Source organism: Choloepus didactylus, chromosome 23, assembly GCF_015220235.1.
Source record: "Choloepus didactylus isolate mChoDid1 chromosome 23, mChoDid1.pri, whole genome shotgun sequence".
Taxonomy (NCBI): domain Eukaryota; kingdom Metazoa; phylum Chordata; class Mammalia; order Pilosa; family Megalonychidae; genus Choloepus; species Choloepus didactylus.
In genome coordinates, this window is record NC_051329.1 from 1,096,412 (window position 1) to 1,114,524 (window position 18,113).

The window sequence follows — 18,113 nt, forward strand, 5'->3', positions numbered from 1 at the left end:
GGACCCTGGCTCTCTTCAGAGAGCTCAGCAAAGCCTCCCCACCCTCCACCCCGGGCCCAGCACCCCCTCCTCTCCCTTCCCCCTCCTTGCCCCTCCCCATCCACGGGCAGCCCCCGGGCCCTGGCACGCAGCCGTGGGGCGTCTCGTCCCTGGGATGGACCGTCCAGGCTTCAGGTTCTCACCATCCCTGCCGTGGCCCCCCCGGAGCGGACCCTCTGCCCCTGGAGTCCCAGGGATCCTGTGTGGCGACCGGGGCTTCTTTCCTCCCGGGCTCTGGCTGCAGGTGAGGAACAGCAAGGCCAGCGGCTACTGCCTGGACCAGGGCGCGGAGGATGGTGACCGGGCGATCCTCTACCCCTGCCATGGGATGTCCTCACAGGTAGTCACAGCCACGCCTGCCGCTCGGGGTCGTTTGAGGGCCCTGGGTGACCCCCCGCCGTCTCTGGCCCGGTGGCCTTTGTCACGGGAGGAGCTGGAATTCCCAGCGAGAGGCCAGTGCGGGCCCCGTGGGGACACCCGGCCTGCTGGGCCTGCCCACGCGCAGCGGCCGAGCCCCCAGAGGCCAGCAGGGTGAGGTGTGGGCTTCCCCGTGACCCCGCCAGTGAGCCCCCACTCCGGGCAGACGCCCTCCGGGGCCAGGCCAGGCGCTGGGAGCCTCCTCGCCCGCCGGCCCTCCTGTGCGTCCCCTAAGGCCGTGGCTGGCTGGTCCCACAGGAGCCCCGAGGAGAAGGCGCCTCCTCGCCAACGGCCGTCCAGGCCCGGGGCGTGTCGGGAGCTGCGTGCGTAGAACAGGGGGCGCGTTTGAGGGCTCTTTGCCGGACGCCTCAGTCCACAGAGCTGTGACTTCACGACCACAAGAGACATGAACACTCCAGGAAGATGTGGCTGCTGCTCCCGGGCGCGCCCAAGGACACTCTGGGGGCAGATGGGGCGCGGCCAGCCTTCCGTCATGAGCCTCCCTCCACAGACACCTGGGGGGCTGCACCCGGAAGGTTCTCCCCGGCCCTGGGAGGGGAGCAGAGGGGCCCAGTGGCGGGAGAGGGGTCCCATTGGGGCCTTGTGCGGAGAGTCTCAAACCCAGACGAGCAGGGGCCCCCATGAGCTCGCGAGGTGGGTCCAAGCAGCCTGTAGCCCGTCTGAGCAGGAAGTACGTCCATTTACGTTTCTGGTCATGACTGGCTCTGACACTTGCCAGAAGCGGGTGCATGTGGGCACCTGGGGGACGGTGCACCGTAATGTGGACGCAAACACACTGTGTTTCCTGACGGCCAGCCTGTGCTTGCAAGACACCTCTATCGGTTCTTGGCCAGGCAGATGGCACCAGAAACAGTCGTCTTGCCCCACGTGCTTCTGGAATTTAATGAAACTGGTTTCAGCTGTGCTCTGACAACCGCAGGCTTGCGGAGCAGCTTTTCCGAAGGCCCGGACATGCACTGGATCGGCCTCCTGCTAGAGCCGGGCGGGAGGTCACAGCGGCTGTGCACTTGCGAGGCGCAGGGAGAATCTCGACCTGTCGGGCCCCTGAACCACGTGGCTCCTGAGGCTTTAACATCGGGGCCCAGCTCCCGGCGCACAGCCGTGGGCACAGCGTGGGGGCAGCAGCAGCACTTGGAGGTGCTGCCTGCACCGGGCACTGCCCTGGGATTTTCCGTCTCTCGGAGGCAGGGAGCCCCAGCTCTGCAGAATGAGGCAGAGCCCCTCAAATCGCATCAGGGCGCCCCGGCCAAACCAAATGGCTGGAAGCAGCAGCCATGTCTTATCTGCTCACGCGTCTGCCATTGGAGCAGGGCTCCAGGGCTCCAGCCCATCTCAACTCCACATGGCATTAGCTGCGGCAGGGTCTGAGGATGCAAGACCCTCTTCCAAGCCCACCCCCTGGCTGTGCCCTCAGGTCTGGGGCCCGCTGGGGAGATGCTCGCAGGAGACGGGCTGCGGAGGGTCCCGGGCACTGACCACTGTCCACTCTCCCTGCCCCCAGCTGGTGCGGCACAGCAGCGGGGGTCTCCTGCAGCTGGGGCCCCTCGGCTCCACGGCCTTCCTGCCCGACTCCCGGTGTCTGGTGGATGACGGCCGAGGCCGCACCCCCACCCTGAGGAAGTGTGAGGAGGTGACCAGGCCTGCCCAGCGGCTGTGGGACTTCACCCAGGTCAGCGGGGGTGTGGGGGAGGCCATGGGTCACCACTCACATGTGGACCCGCCCTGGGCAGGTGGCACTGGTCCCTGAGCTCGTGGCCCCTCGCTACAGCCTTCAGCCAGGAGAGACATACTCCTGCCCCACTGCAGAGGGCACGGGGGCTTGGGTGACACACGCTCTGTCCACCACACTGCTGCTCCGCCGACCCCAGCTGCCTCCCCAGACCCGCTTCCCGACCCCAGCTGTCAGCCCAGACTCCGCCTCCCGACCCCTGCTGTCAGCCCAGACTCCGCCTCCCGACCCCAGCTGTCAGCCCAGACTCCGCCTCCCGACCCCTGCTGTCAGCCCAGACTCCGCCTCCCGACCCCTGCTGTCAGCCCAGACTCCGCCTCCCGACCCAGCTCTCAGCCCAGACTACGCCTCCCGACCCCAGCTGTCAGCCCAGACTCCGCCTCCCGACCCCTGCTGTCAGCCCAGACTCCGCCTCCCGACCCAGCTCTCAGCCCAGACTCCGCCTCCCGACCCAGCTCTCAGCCCAGACTCCGCCTCCCGACCCCAGCTGTCAGCCCAGACTCCGCCTCCCGACCCAGCTCTCAGCCCAGACTCCGCCTCCCGACCCAGCTCTCAGCCCAGACTCCGCCTCCCGATCCCAGTTCTCAGCCCAGACTCCGCCTCCCGACCCAGCTCTCAGCCCAGACTCCGCCTCTGCTCACAGCTACTGCCCCCAAGCTTCTCTCTCAGCTGGCCTCACCTGCCCTGAACCACCACCTCTGCTGCCTCGGCTGCCCGCTCAGCCCACCCTGGTGCCCGCAGGCTCCCTGGCCCCTGGGGAGAGGAGGGGGACTGGGGTGGTGGAGCTGGGGGTGGCTCTGCCGGGCTCCCATTAAGCAGCCCCAGGACAGGTACTTGGACTGAGGAGAACAAAGGCAGGTCCCTGCTCGTGGAAGCAGCTCCCCAACCCCCAGGGCCAGCGCCCAGCGCACACCCCTGCCCGCAGAGCACCCTGTCATTCGGGCAGGCCCCCTTCTCCGCCCCTTCCTCCCCTCTCCTGGACGCAGCCTGCGTCCTGCCCCGAGAGGACGCCTGCAGCAGCCCCAAGGTCCCCTCAGCCCCTCCTGTCCTAGGGTCCCTGACCAAGAGCCACAAATGTGGTGCCTGGAACAACCACGGCTCCTGAAATCAGGGCGTCCCTGCCCCTGTGGCGTTGGCCGAGTCCCCTCATGACCCTCCTCTCCCTGGACACCCGTGGTTGGACTGACGGCCGCTGTGATTTCGCCTCGAGGTCTTGTTTCCAGGCTGTGTCCACAGGCCCCGGGCTCCAGCCTCATATGCATCTTTCTGGGGCCAGTTCCCCCACATCCCTCTCAACCGGGTTCCCGAAGCCCCCTGAGACCTAGTTACTCTCCTCCTCGAGGCCATGGCATGCGCCATCAAACCCCAACTCTGGCCGCGGTCGCTGAGCCCCAGACCAGCCCCTGCCTGCCCTCCCTGCGCCAGCCGCAGCCCGGGCCTCTGACGGTCCCGCTCCTCTGGCCAGTTGGTGTCCCCTGAGCTCTCCCAACCTCAGTGCAGGGTGGCAGACGCCTTCTGGGGCCCCTCCCCAGCCTGGCCCCCACAATCACCACCGCTTTCTCTCCCTCAGGGACCCTGCACATCCCTCCTCCACAGGTCCTGCCACACGCAGCCCCGTGACAAACAAATGCACAGCCCAGGCCATCAGTGGCTCCTGCCCGTCCTCAGCCTTGGGTCTGGGGGCTTCCGGTGATGGTGGAGGCTGCTGAGCAAATAAGACTCAGGACCCCACAGAGGCCACGATTGGCGGCAGGGACGGGGAGGGCCAGGACTGTGGGGAAGACCCCGTCTGGGGAACCACGCTGACTGGGTCTGCTTCACAGGGTCACCTGGCTTGAGCCACTGAAGTTGGGGGGCCAGATGGCTGCAGGGGTGACCGGCAGGCAAATGAGAGCATTGAGGAGCTCAGGAAGGCTCCTGGGGGAGTAACCGTCTCGAGGCCCCGGCTCCGTCTTCCTGGCGCCTCCTTCACCCCAGAGAGCAGGGTGGGTGGGGGGTAGGTGCAGGAGGGGCCCTGGGTGCCAGGACTGCACTCCTGGGGCTCCTCTCCGGGAAGGGCCCCGCTACCGCACGCTGACGCACCCCCTCGCCCCCAGGGCGGCCCCATCGTGAGCCGAGAGACCGGCCGGTGCCTGGAGGTGGAGGTGTCCAAAGACGCCAACTTCGGGCTGCGCCTGGTGGTGCAGAAGTGCTCAGGCCAGAAGTGGACGATCAGGAACTGGATCCGGCCCGGACGGCACTGACCCGCCGCAGAGGCGCAGGCTGAGCCACGGGGGCTGGGGGCCAGGAGGGCCCTGCCCACCCTCCCCTGGACCCGGAAGAGCCCAGGCTGTGCCCTGAGCTGCCTCGAGGGGCCTCGCGCCTGGATCACCCCCTGTGCCGTGGGGGCCCCTCCTCGGGGGCAGCTTCCACCTGGACGCTCCGGCGGTGGGGACTCTGGCTCAGAACCATGTGCCTTTTCTGCGGCGTCGCCCGTGCCAGCTGACCGGGACTGCCACCTCTTGTGCATGTAGTAACCCTGTACGTGTCCCCCACGCAGAAAGAGTCCATCCCGTGCTCTGCTGGGGAGAAGCCCGCTGCCCCGGAGCCAATGCGTCCTCCTCGAGCAGAACCATCCTTGGGGTGGTCTCGCAGCGAGCAAGACTGTTCCCGAGCCCCCCTAGTGGCCTGGTGTGAGGGGAGATGGGGAGAAAGGGACCAGGGCTCCAGTCAGGAGAGTGGCTCCGGCAGCTCGGCCCGTCGCTCTCCCCTGGGGTCCCAGCCAGAGGCCGTCCCGGGGCCCAGGCCCCTCTGCTTGCTGCCCTCCAGCTCCCAGCTGGAGTCAGCACACCCGGCCCTGGCCGAGCGTGCTCTTGTAAATAAAGTTTTATTGACACAGCCATACCCGTTTGCTTATGGAGCGCCTGGGGCTGCTGGGGGCTGTGACGGCCCCCAGGACCCCTGACTCCGGGCCTGTGAGGAAACGTCTGCCAACCCCCATGCGGCGTGGCTGGGAGCCAGTCTCCACCAGGCCTGGGACCGGGCAGGCAGGAGAAGACGGGCAGCCCCTCACTGCAGGGCGGGACCCGGGTGGCTCTCGGCCGTCCTCTCTCTGTCCTGCGGCCACAGCACCATGTGGGCCGGCGGCTCTCGGTGCCAGGGCAGGGCCACAGCTCTGCAGGCTTCTGGCCAGGACACTGTTCCCGTACCCCAGGATGCACTTGAGTGCCAGCTGCAGGGCGGCCTGGGGTCCCCCGCTGCCCGGGCTGCTGGGCCAGGACACGGAGGGTGACCCCCAGGCCCAGCCCCACACCAGGTTCTGTTTCCAGCAGCTTGGTCTTCACACTTGCAGGTCACTGGGAGGGACCTGGACACGGGCTCCCCTCCCCATCTCCTCGCAGCCCGGTGCTGCCCGCTCCCCCTCCCCGCCTGCAGTGGGCCCCCACAGTTGGCTTCCTGAGCCCAGGAGGTGGGGGGCAGACAGAAGGCCAAGCACCTGCCAACCAAACCAGCCGCCCTTGCCTTGCAGGGGCTCCCGCCCCCTTAGTGTTTCCCCAGAGGCAGAAACTGTGGGTCCCCTGGGATGCCAAGGCTCTCCGTGCCCTCCCGCCATCGGCTGGGAAGCAGGCTGGCCGGTGCCCTGCAGGGCTCGAGCAAGGGCCTCCCCGGGCTGCCTGCGTCTTCCCCTGCCGGCCGGGTGGCCGCCCCGGGGAGGACAGGGTCCCCTGAAGTGCCCCAAGATGGGGCCGACGGGCCCACTGCGCAGAATCTGCTCGTGGGGAGCCCTTGTTTCCTTAGTCATTCGCCAGAGCTCCCACCTGCCTGCTTGGCAGACAGCCCTGCGAGCCCTGCCTCCTTCTGGAAAGTCTCCGAAGGAGCCTCCCTCCAGAGTGCCCAGGTGGAAGGAGCACTGGAGACTCACAAGCGCATCTGTGGGGAAAGCAGTCCCAGCCCCCAGCCCCCAGCCCAGCGGCGTCTGATCCTGGAGAGAAAACGGGAGTCCCAGGGCTGGAGGGAAACTTCCCGACGAGGGGGGGAAGCAGCAAATGCTCCTGCTCCTGATGCCCCGGGTAAGATGTGTGAAGCAGCGTGCCGCGCCCAGGTCAGCGGGTGAGGGGCCAGGAGGGCTCGGGAGGGCGCCCTGGGGGACGGAGGGGGCGGCCCTGCTTCTCCTCTCCCGCCCTGGGGGAAGCCACGCGTGTCCCCTGCATCGTCCTCCAGCCCAGGGCGCGGCCCCTCCCCTCCCTGCCAGCTGAGCCCCCCCACATAGCCCCCTCCCCAGCTTCCCATTCCTCTGGGACCCCACCCCCATTTCCCCCCAGCCCCTTACCAACTGTTTCGGAAAGAAGCCCTGAAGAGCCCAGTTTCTCTGTTCTTGGCAGAAGAGTTCCACCAGCCCCAACCCAGATCTCAAAGCACCTTCTTTCTTTTCCAAATCATCCCCCAGTTTTAAGGCGAAACGCTGGCAGCGAGTGGGCCCCAAACCTCGGTTACTTGCGAGAACACCTCTGACGTCAGGATCGGGGCCTTTCCCAGATGAAGTTGGGGGTGTCGCGTCCGTTCCCATGGAGAGTGCACTGCCTGTGGTTTACAACAGAAACATCCCGGCGCAGGCTCAGGAAACCCCCTCGTGTCACAGCCATTAGGCAAACTGACGGCCAAGTCTGCGTCTGCCGAAACGAAGGCCACGCAGGAGCCCACAGACATCTGACCCCTAGAAGGTGCCTCTCGGAACCCGGGTGAGCCTCTGTCCTCTCGGAAGGGGCATGTTCCAGTTTGCTAAGGTGCCGTTACGCAAAACACCAGAAGTGGTTCAGCTTTTATAAAGGGGATTTATTAGGTTACAAATTTATAGTTCTAAGGCCGTAAAAGTGTCCCAACTAAGGCATCAACAAGAGGACACCGTCACTGAAGAAAGGCCGATGGCATCCGGAACGCCTCTGTCAGCCGGGAAGGCACGTGGCTGGTGTCTGCTGGTCCTGGGTTGTGTTTCAGCTCCCCTCTCTCAGCTCCTGTGCATCCTTGCTTCTTTCTCCCAGGATGTTTCTCTCTAAGCATCTGAGGGTCCTCCCTCAGCTTCTCTGGGGCAAACTCTGGGCTTCATCTCTTAGCTCTTAGCTTAGCATCTCCAAACATCCTTCTGTCCACATCTCCAAGCATCTGTAAACATCAGCAAGCATCTGGATCTGTGTCAGCTCTTAGCTTCTCTCTTAAATACTCCAACGAACTAATCAAGACCCACCCTGGATGGGCAGGGTTCATGCCTCCATGGAAACGAATCAGAGGTTCCACCCTAAGCACACTAATGTCTGCCCCCACAAGACTGCATTAAAGAATATGGCTTTTCTGGGGGACATAATATATACAAACTGGCATAGGCAAGTACCCCCATCTGCAGCAAATTCAGAAAAAAATGCAGGTCATTTGCTTAAAATGGTTCATTTGTAACGAGCCTATCGGCTGGGCCCGGGCAGAGGCTGTTGGCAGCGGCACCCGATGAAAAGCAGGCAGTGCCCGGGGTTTCCCTGTTCTTTCCTCAGCTCTTGATAGAGATAACTGTATCAGCATTTCATTTCACTGAAGAAAACTGTCGATTGCACCAATGAATCTTCATTTATAACTCAGCCTGCCTGCACTGAAGACATCAGGCGGTGAGGTGATTCCAGGGAGTGGGGTCCCAGGGGCAGCCCCAACACCTGGGTGTAGGTGGTGAGGAGCCCGCAGGACCCCGCCGGGATGCAGGGGAGGGAGCTCTGCATCCGGGGCGGCCTCTCGCCTGCATTCCTGAGCAGGGTTTAGCTGGCACTGAAGTGAGGGTGACGAACAAGCCTGGGGAGGGGAGGCCTCCTGCGGGGGGCAGGGGGCAGCTCCGGGGCCTGCGGGGTGTCCAGGAAGCTGAGTCCAAGGGGAGTCCGGGAGCGGCCGCGCCGGGCCCTCACCTCTCCGCAGCTTCACCGTGCGGCTTCGAGCTGCGTTTCCTCAGTCACAAGAGGGGCTGACAACACCTGCTCCAAATGTGCTCCGAGGACTGGGGAAAAACAGAATAGCATCATTCCTGGGTGGCGCTCATTATGCTTTCTAAATCTTTTACTTTTTGCTTGTCTTTATTTTCTAAATTTTCTACAAAGAAATTTGTCTGCAGTGAACACTATTTTGCCCTTTCGCCCATGTTTACTGAGAGCCTGGCACGGGGGACACTGCAGTGAGTGAAGCAGATTCGAATCCAGCCCCAAGGAGCTGACAGTAGAGCAGGAAAGACAAGATAACCCGGGGAGTGTTCCGGAAAGAAACAGCCGCAGCAGAAGAGGTGTGTTAGGCTGCAGTTCTCAACGGGAGGTCGGGGCAAAGCTCCCTGAGAAGGTGGCCTGTGAGCAAGGCCAGAGAGGGCCAGTGCTCGGCGGCCACCAGGGCCACGGCGGCGCGGGGAGCCAGGGGCAGGGGCCAGGGTGGCGGCTGGTCGAGCGCGGTGAGGGGCGTTGGGGTCTGGGGAGGGTCGTCTGACCCCCTCTTGAGGGCTCCCTCGGTTGCTGGGCTGAGCCAGGAGGCGGGAGGGGAGGGCAGAAGCGGAGGGACGCACGAGGCCTCCGCAGGAATCACGGAGACGTGGCGGCTCCGACCGTGGCGGTGGCAGAGTGTGATGGTTGGGTTCATGTGTCAACTTGGCTAGGTGGCCTAGCTGTCTGGTCAAGCGGGCACTGGCCTGACGATTCCTGTGAGGCTATTTCAGGCTGGTTGGTTTGTCCGATCATCAGTCAATTGACTGCAGCTGACTGATGACTCATCAAGGGGCGTGCTTCCACAGTGAGAGAATGTAATTGGCTGGATTTGGTCTGGGTGATCAGTTGGAGGCTTATAAGCCGGACGGTTAGAGAACCTTCACTTCTTCTTCAGCTGCTCAGTGAAGCTTTTCCTGGGGAGCTCGTCGAAGTTGCCAGTTCGTTTCCTGAGGAGTTCGTCAAAGTTGTCGGTTCGTTTCCCGAGGAGTTCGTCCAAGTTGTCGGTTGGTTTCCCAAGGAGTTCGTTGGACGTCTTCCTTGGAGTTGACAGCTTGTTGACGGCTCTGCAGAATTTGGACTCGTGCGCTCCCGCAGTTGCGTGAGTCACTTTTACAATTTGATAATAAGAGACATCTCTCATTGATTCTGTTTCCAAGGAGAACCCTAACTAATACACAGAGGAAGCGGCAGAAGTGGGCAGTTGTGGGTGCATTTCGAAAGTTCAACACAGGATTAAGTGACGTGCCTGATGTGGAGCTTGAGAGAAAGAAAGGGGTGAACTTTGATTCCAAGGTTTCTGGACTCAGGCAGGAGGGAATTGCCATCAGCAGAGACAGGAGAGTGCAGAAGCTGCGGGGCACAGTGGTCTACATGCCTGAGCTGCCGCAACGAGGCTCCAGAACTGGGGGTTCACTGTCTCACGGTCCTGGAGGCTGGAAGGGCAGTCAAGCAGGCAGGCTGCGCTGCCTCCGAACCTCGTCTAGCTCCTGCTGGTGGCCGGCCGCGGCTGGAGGACACCTCCCTCCACACTCGGCCTCTGTTGTCAGATGACCATGTCCCCCGGGTGGCTCAGCCCCGATCCCCTTCTTCTTACAGCAACAGGCATTGGATGCACAGCTCCCTAATCCGCTGTGCCCACACCTGAATCTGATGACGTCAAACAAGGTGGCAGCCCCAGGGTCTGGGAGTTAGCATCTGAGCCTGTCTTTCTGGGGACACGCCTTGGCCCATTCCGCGGGGCGGGCAGGTTCTCTGGGACGTGGGAACTTGGAGACGCCTCCACCTGGCCCCAAGGCGTGAGGCTGGGTTCTGGGGAGCCCCAGCTGGGGCTCGGAGGCATGTCAAGCCAGGGAAGGCGAGAGCCAAGGGCCGATCCCCAGGACGCTCTGGAAGAGGCTGGGAAGGAGGAGGAACCAGCCCAGGCGGCCCCGGGGCGAGGAGGTGCGTCTGCGGAGGAGGGGTCTCACCCCAGAGGCTGGACAGTGGCTGCTGGAGAACGGGGTGCTTTTACACACCGCCCACAGGCGTTTGGGGCATGCAAATACTTCCTGATCCCCCTGGCCGGGGAGGAAGGCAGGGTGGGCCACTACAGTGGGAGCTCCTTGTCCACACGGCCAGCTGCCTCCACCGGGACCCCCACCTGCCCCAGATGCGGGGAGGGGGAGGCAGACGCTCCCTCGGCTGAGCTGAATTTCGAGCTCTGTCTCGACAAAGGTCACCAAGGACTTTATTTACGACGTGTGGTCCTGGCACTCATGCGAGATGAGGGCTGACCTTTTATTGACCAGCTGCTCTGGCCCTGCAGTCCCCGAACACAGCAGGTGGCAGGAACAGCCTGGTGATCAGGTGAGGAGCACTGCATTGGCACCTGCCAAGCACCGGCCTCGGGGAAGCCTGGCCAGTCTGGGCGTCCCTGCAGCTGAAGGGACAGACCCCTGGAGGGGACCCTGCGCCTTCTACTCCTGAGGCTCGGGGTTGCTTCCACTGTGGCTTCCAGGGATGATGGTCTCCACCCTGCCCCGTGCCCACCGCCATGGGAGCAGGGCTGAACACCATCACAGGGTAAAAACCCCGGGCCGTCAGGGGTGGGAGAGACTCACTGGCCCTTGGGACCCGATGTTATAAACCCACGTGGCTGTGTTGTCTGGAGTCACTGAGTTCTCCCAAAGGGAGTGGCTTTTGTTAGTGATGCTCAATGATGCGGCACCACCAGCAACCCAACTGCCGAGACAATTCCGGAATCTGTACCGCTCGCCTGGCGGGAGACCCTGGGCAGGAGGCCCCAGGCTCCCACAGGCCCACAAACACTGCCATGTTACAACATGAGGATGCAGATGCTCTCCGTGTCCCTTGAAAGAGACGAATGGCCGTGCTCAATGCCGAGCTGAAGCAAAATCACTCTCTCCGCTTTGCAGAGGCTGTCTGTCTTCCTGGCTGGCAGCAAGGATTAGAGATGAAGCATGAATTGTCACGGGCCCGCGGAGGCTGTGGGGAGACGGTGGGGAGCAGCGTCCCTCCCGTGCACTGAGGCCCTGGGCTCCTGGCTCGTGCTGTGTCTCCGGGACCGGAAATCCCAGGGGCTCCAAGTGCCTGGCAAGCAGAGCCCTGCAGAGAAAGGGGCTGCTCGGGGCCCCGTGCTGGGTGCGGGGCAGGGAACCTGGGCCTCCTGACTCCCCGCAGGCAGCCCCCAACTCCCGGCAGACACAGCTGGGTCTTCACGGCAGTGAACCCTATTTCTGCTCTTGTCTCTGCCTCCCTGCCCGCCAGCTAAACCCCGACTGTACCCCGCAGGGTTCAGCCAGGGGGACAGAAACCGTTCTGGAGCCCTGGAGCGGGAAGGCATTTAACCCCGGCCCTCAGGGACTCCGCAGACCAGCGGGACGCCCGCGAGCGGAGACCGGGAAGCCGGGACTGGCGGCGCCTGGCCGAGGGCCGCTCCCCGGAGGGTGGCGGGATCACCGCGCACCCCGCGTCCGGGCCCGGGCTCGCAGCCTCAAGTGCGCACCCGGCGCTGCTCCGCGCCCGGCCTCAGGGGCGCACCGGACGGCGGGGTGAGCTTCGGCCGCGGGGGTGGAGGTCGCGCCCCGGCAGGAGCCCGAGCCCCCGGCTCCCCGCGCCCCCCGCGTCCCGGCGGCTCCGCACCCCGTTCCCTCCGGGCGTGGCCGGCGGGGACCCCGCGCACCCCAGCTCCGGGTCCGACCCCAGGACGCGGGGCACGGGGGTCCCCAAAGCCCACCCTGCAGGCCGGGGGCCCGAGGTGAGCGGGGCCGGGGGCGGCTGTCAGGGGCCAGCGGGACCCGAGCTCGCGGACGCGGCATTTTCTTCCGGACACCAGTAGCTTTGGGCTTCTGGGGATGGCAAAGGATTTTTATAGACACGGAGAGAAAACCCGCTCGACATGTCCTGAGGGGACCAGGGTTTGTCCATCTCCAGGGGTGGGCTCAGGGCAGGGGGCTTCCTTTTGTTTGGGGTCAAAGGTGACGAGCCGGGGCCGTGATCGGTGTCCGGGTCAGCTTCCTGGGTGGGGGTTTCATGAGGAAATTCCAGAGGGCATGGGATTTGCTTTGTTCTTCTGGGGGATCTGAGGGGGCCCAGGGCTTTCTCTATACAGTTTTATTGATTTCCTTCACAAAGAAAGGTATTGTTAGTCTCTCATTCACCACTTAAAGTGTCTAGGGTTTCATCCCCGATTTCACAGAGTTTTGTTGTCCCCCTCACGCTGGTTTGTTTTTTTTTTTTTAATTTCTTTTTTTTTAATCTTCATTTTATTGAGATATATTCACATACCACGCAGTCATACAAAACAAATCATACATTCTATTGTTCACAGTACCATTACATAGTTGTACATTCATCACCTGAATCACTCCCTGACACCTTCATTAGCACACACACAAAAATAACAAAAATAATAATTAAAGTGAAAAAGAGCAATTGAAGTAAAAAAGAACACTGGGTACCTTTGTCTGTTTGTTTGTTTGTTTCCTTCCCCTATTTTTCTACTCATCCATCCATAAACTAGACAAAGGGGAGTGTGGTCCTTATGGCTTTCCCAATCCCATTGTCACCCCTCATAAGCTACATTTTTATACAATTGTCTTCGAGATTCATGGGTTCTGGGTTGTAGTTTGATAGTTTCAGGTATCCACCACCAGCTACCCCAATTCTTTAGAACCTAAAAAGGGTTGTCTAAAGTGTGTGTAAGAGTGCCCACCAGAGTGACCTCTCGGCTCCTTTTGGAATCTCTCTGCCACTGAAGCTTATTTCCTTTCACATCCCCCTTTTGGTCAAGAAGATGTTCTCTGTCCCACGATGCCAGGTCTACATTCCTCTCCGGGAGTCATATTCCACGTTGCCAGGGAGATTCACTCCCCTGGGTGTCCGATCCCACGTAGTTGTGTCATTTGTCGAGTCAGAGGCTGCATGGCGGCATTTAAGAGTCACAAGAGCATACAAGGAGTGAGGAATATCATGCAATGGTGATTAAGAGGGCCCCACGACCCTTGACGGTTGGGTACATGTACCAGCACTGGGTCCCACCAGGACACACACCTCCCGGGAAGCCAGAATGTAGTCTAATGCTCACGAATCGTGTGGCTTCGTTTTGCACAGTTCCAGCACTTGGTCAGCCCGTGCTCGGTGGCTGCCCTGGATGGGAGGCAGATTTCTCCAACTCTACAGCTGCCGTCTCTACCACCACCCATGAGAGCTGCCTGCCCCAGGGACGGGGCCGCTACCAAGAGCAGAGCACCCCCGCGTGTAGCCTGGCCACGGGTTCTTCTGTGATCCACTGAGAGCCGTCTCTGGACTGGCAGTAGTCTCATCACGAGTTTCTATAGTCTGGGAAGAGCTCATCAGATCCCTGTTGGGAGCGTGTCATGAATAGCCATTTGGAGGACAGCAGAAGCTATATACCAGGGACTCCCCCAATGTGCAGGTGGCTCATCCCTGACGAGCCTACTGAGGGTGGCTCGTGCCTTTAAGGAATGGAATATTGGCATATGGAGCTATTCGGGCATACACTCCAAAAGAGAATCATAACCATCGTCGTCTCATTTTTATCTGATATGTTAGTCCCATTTAACGAACAGTTTCCTTTGACTGACCCTTCAGCCCACCAGAAATTTATGCCTTCAGTGGGGTAAGTTCTCATGTTATTAAAACCTTGGGGCCAGCGTGAGGTCGAGGGGGGGGGAGCCCGGGAATTCGCTCCTCCCGAAGTAACGAGTCCGGGTCCGGCTCTGCCGTCGGTGCCGCCGCCCGCCGCCCCCTCCCCTCCACCTGAGCTGCCGCGGCAGCGCCTCAGGCGAACGCGGCCAGGGAACAGATTTGATAATGGGCTGCATTAAAAGTAAAGAGAACAAAAGTCCAGCCATTAAATATAGAACTGAAAACACTCCGGAGCCTGTGAGCACAAGTATCAGCCATTATGGAGCAGAACACACTGCAATGTCACCGTGATCATCAGCGAAGGGAACATCTGTTAATTTTAGCAATCTTTCCATAACACCATTTGGAGGATCCTCAGGGGTGACACCTTTTGGAGGAGCATCTTCCTCATTCTCGGTGGTGCCAACTTCATATTCTACTGGTTTAACAGGTGGTGTTACTGTATTTGTGGCCTTATATGATTATGAAGCTAGAACTACAGGAGACCTTTCATTTAAGAAGGGTGAAAGATTTCAGATAATTAACAATACGGAAGGAGACTGGTGGGAAGCAAGATCAATTGCTACAGGAAAGAATGGTTATATCCCTAGCAATTATGTAGCACCAGCAGATTCCATTCAGGCAGAAGAATGGTATTTTGGCAAAATGGGAAGAAAAGATGCTGAAAGATTACTTCTGAACCCTGGAAATCAACGAGGTATTTTCTTGGTAAGAGAGAGTGAAACTACTAAAGGTGCTTATTCCCTCTCTATTCGTGATTGGGATGAGATAAGAGGTGACAATGTGAAACACTACAAAATTAGGAAGCTTGACAATGGTGGATACTATATCACAACCAGAGCACAATTTGATACTCTGCAGAAATTAGTGAAACACTACACAGAGCATGCTGATGGTTTATGCCATAAATTAACAACTGTGTGTCCAACTGTGAAACCCCAGACTCAAGGTCTAGCAAAAGATGCTTGGGAAATCCCTTGAGAATCTTTGCGACTAGAGGTTAAACTAGGACAAGGATGTTTTGGTGAAGTATGGATGGGAACATGGAATGGAACCACAAAAGTAGCAATTAAAACACTAAAACCAGGTACAATGATGCCAGAAGCTTTTCTTCAAGAGGCTCAGATCATGAAGAAATTAAGACATGATAAACTTGTTCCACTCTATGCGGTTGTTTCTGAAGAGCCAATTTACATTGTCACTGAATTTATGTCAAAAGGGAGTTTACTAGATTTCCTTAAGGAGGGAGATGGAAAGTATTTGAAGCTCCCACAACTGGTTGATATGGCTGCTCAGATTGCTGATGGCATGGCATATATTGAAAGAATGAATTATATCCACCGTGACCTTCGGGCTGCTAATATTCTTGTAGGAGAAAACCTTGTATGCAAAATAGCAGATTTTGGTTTAGCAAGGTTAATTGAAGACAATGAATATACTGCAAGACAAGGTGCAAAATTCCCAATCAAATGGACAGCTCCTGAGGCTGCACTGTATGGCCGATTTACCGTAAAGTCCGATGTGTGGTCACTTGGAATTCTACAGACAGAACTGGTAACAAAGGGCAGAGTTCCACATCCAGGCACGGTAAACCGCAAAGTGCTGGAGCAGGTGGAACGGGGGTATAGGATGCCTTGCCCTCATGCCCTCAGGGCTGTCCAGAATCCCTACATGAACTGATGAACCTTTGCTGGAAGAAGGACCCTGATGAAAGACCAACATTTGAATATATTCAATCCTTCTTGGAAGACTACTTCACTGCTACAGAGCCACAGTACCAGCCAGGAGAAAATTTATAAGTCAAGTAGCCTATTTTATATGCACAAATCTGCCAAAATATAAAGAACTTGTGTAGAGTTCCTCACTTATGTACAGGAAGCAAAAGAAGAAAATCTTCACTCTGCATGTTTTTTAATGGAATTTTAACTGGAATTCCAGACATGGTTGCACAAAACCACTTTTTTTTTCCCAAGTGTTAAACTCTAAAGTACCAATGATGAATTTTCCAACTTATTTCAGGGTCCAAAGAAAGTATAGCTAAGATGTTAATGACACTGTGAGTGACAGCATGACAATGAAGAGCAACAAGGCTACTGTTTATAAATCCTTTTCCTCTTATCCCTCAACTCAGAACTGTTAAGGGAAAATTATTTATCATTACAGTCAAAACTTTGGATATAAAAACTTATACATAATAAAATCTAAAATCAAGGAATTTCATGGGACCAAACAATTCCATTCCAGTTTAAAAATTTTTTTGCATTCATTAAGTTGAACTGTTAATATACAATCTTAATATATGCCTCCTTTTGCATGGAAAAGGGCCAGGTTTCTTGGAAGCAAAAAGGAATATAAGCAGCATCTAAAACTTGATTAAATGTTAGGCCTCAGCAGTGGAATTTGAAAGTATAATGTACTATGTTAATACTCATTCACAGAACTACAAAGAGGAATAAAAAAGTTTTCACTTTAATCATTTTCTGAATAGTTTAATTTAGAATAATGAAGATAACTAGAAAGTGAGTAATCTTTTCAAGGTTGCATTGATTTAAAAAGGCAATATGTGATTGAAATTGTATTGTCCAATACAAGGGGAAATCTTTTAATCTTTAGATACTGTAAAAACTAAGACCCAGAATTTAAATAATGCTTTTTCAAAAAATAGACTTGGTATTGTAGATGTTGCTAATATGTACTTATGGGGAAGGGTGCCACAAGTATAAAATATTACTAGATCAGGGACTTGAATGCACTTTTGCTGTTAATGAATATAGACTAAGAGAGAAAAATGTATTTAAAAGAAATGAGAGAAAAAATGTGAAATCTTTACAGGTAGATGAATGGAATATAATGTTTAATGTTGATGTCATGGAGTGACAAAATGGCTTTTCTGGCACTCAGAGCTCCTCACTATCTCTTTTCTGAGACTTTTTAAGAATTATAAGGTATGAGTATAATTTTTCTTAGTATACACACTACATGAATGTTATATCCTCAAAATAGTGAAGTTAAAGCTTCACATTTATTCCAGTGATGCAACTTTTCCTCAAAACATTTTTAAAACTCCAGTTTTCAAATTTCTGTTTTATCTTACGTTCACTTTTTAAATATACTTAACGGTGACCATTTTTTCTCTTTTAGAATATACTTGATTTGAGGAGGAAAACTAATTCAGAATATAATAATAATGCAAAAAAAAGGGATTGTTTTTGCCCGTTTAAAATTAAAGTGGAGAAATGCAACATAAAATAAGACTGGTTTTTATTAGTAAGTTACAAAGAAATTCCAAAATATGAATTTGAATAACAGCATTACTGGTTTAAGTGTCTAGTAAAGGAAAAATGAATCTGATAAAAGTCTGGTATTTATGTTTTTAAAATATTCTATTTTGTAGTCACACTTTAAACAAAGCAATAACATCAGGTCCCCATATTTTAGGAATGTAATTTTTAACTACCATCACTTACCTGATTTAATCATGAAATGTAAAATTCTGTGCCATCATATGTGTTGGAATTTTAAAATGTGACAAATGAACTTCAGGCAAGTTGGCAACAATTCTGGTACTAAAAATTGTGATTGTTTCTTATGTTTACGTAACCTGCTTAGTATTGAATTCCTCTACCAAGGGGTCCTCCTAAGGAAGAGTGTGTCATTATTTACCCTTAACTTCTACAACCCTGTGACATCAGATTTTTAAAGGGCTTTATGTGAACTATGATATTGTAATTTTTCTAAGCATTTTGAAAAGGGTAGCATTATATATGTACTAATGCTCTTAAAAAATATAAGACAGGAAAAGTTGATGGTATTCATTAGGTTTTAACTGAATGGAGCAGTTCCTTGTAATAACAATTGTATAGAAAGGAAATAAAACACTAACTTAATGTGTATTCAGTTTAAATGGTTATGTATTTTTAAATTGCCAAGAAAAATAAACAACTTTGTACATTTGACTTTTTTCAACAGCTTGTGTTCTTCAATCTCTTAATGTAGAACTTAACCCTTACCAAAAATAAAGTTGGCAAAAACAACTTTCTAAAAAAAAAAAAAACAAAAAACAAAAAACAAAAAAAACCTTGGGGTGCTAGAAGGACAAAGGAATTGTGTTCAAGGTGGGAGATTGTAGGGCAGAAATAGGGTAAAGAGGAGATAGAAGAAAACCACAGTGAAGGTCGGGCATTATCGGGAGGGAGACTGGGCACTGTCAGGGCCTACGATGACGGAGAGCGCGTACAGAGGAACGGGGGAAAGGAAGGTGC

General features: G+C 56.2%; 1 protein-coding gene and 1 pseudogene across 7 annotated transcripts in view; both read left to right on the forward strand.

Moving 5' to 3' along the window:
• GALNT9 (polypeptide N-acetylgalactosaminyltransferase 9) overlaps positions 1-5,077 on the forward strand; it is a 120,788-nt gene extending 115,711 nt beyond the window's left edge. For all 7 annotated transcript variants that reach the window (XM_037816844.1, XM_037816845.1, XM_037816846.1 and 4 more), the window contains 3 exons: positions 284-379; positions 1,979-2,146; positions 4,303-5,077. In XM_037816844.1, the coding sequence (XP_037672772.1) occupies positions 284-379; positions 1,979-2,146; positions 4,303-4,449 (411 nt within the window). In that variant the 3' untranslated portion in view covers positions 4,450-5,077. The remainder of the gene's footprint in view (positions 1-283; positions 380-1,978; positions 2,147-4,302) is intronic.
• Positions 5,078-13,820: 8,743 nt separating this feature from the next.
• Positions 13,821-15,898, forward strand: LOC119519392 (annotated as a pseudogene).
• The last annotated feature ends 2,215 nt before the right edge of the window (positions 15,899-18,113 follow it).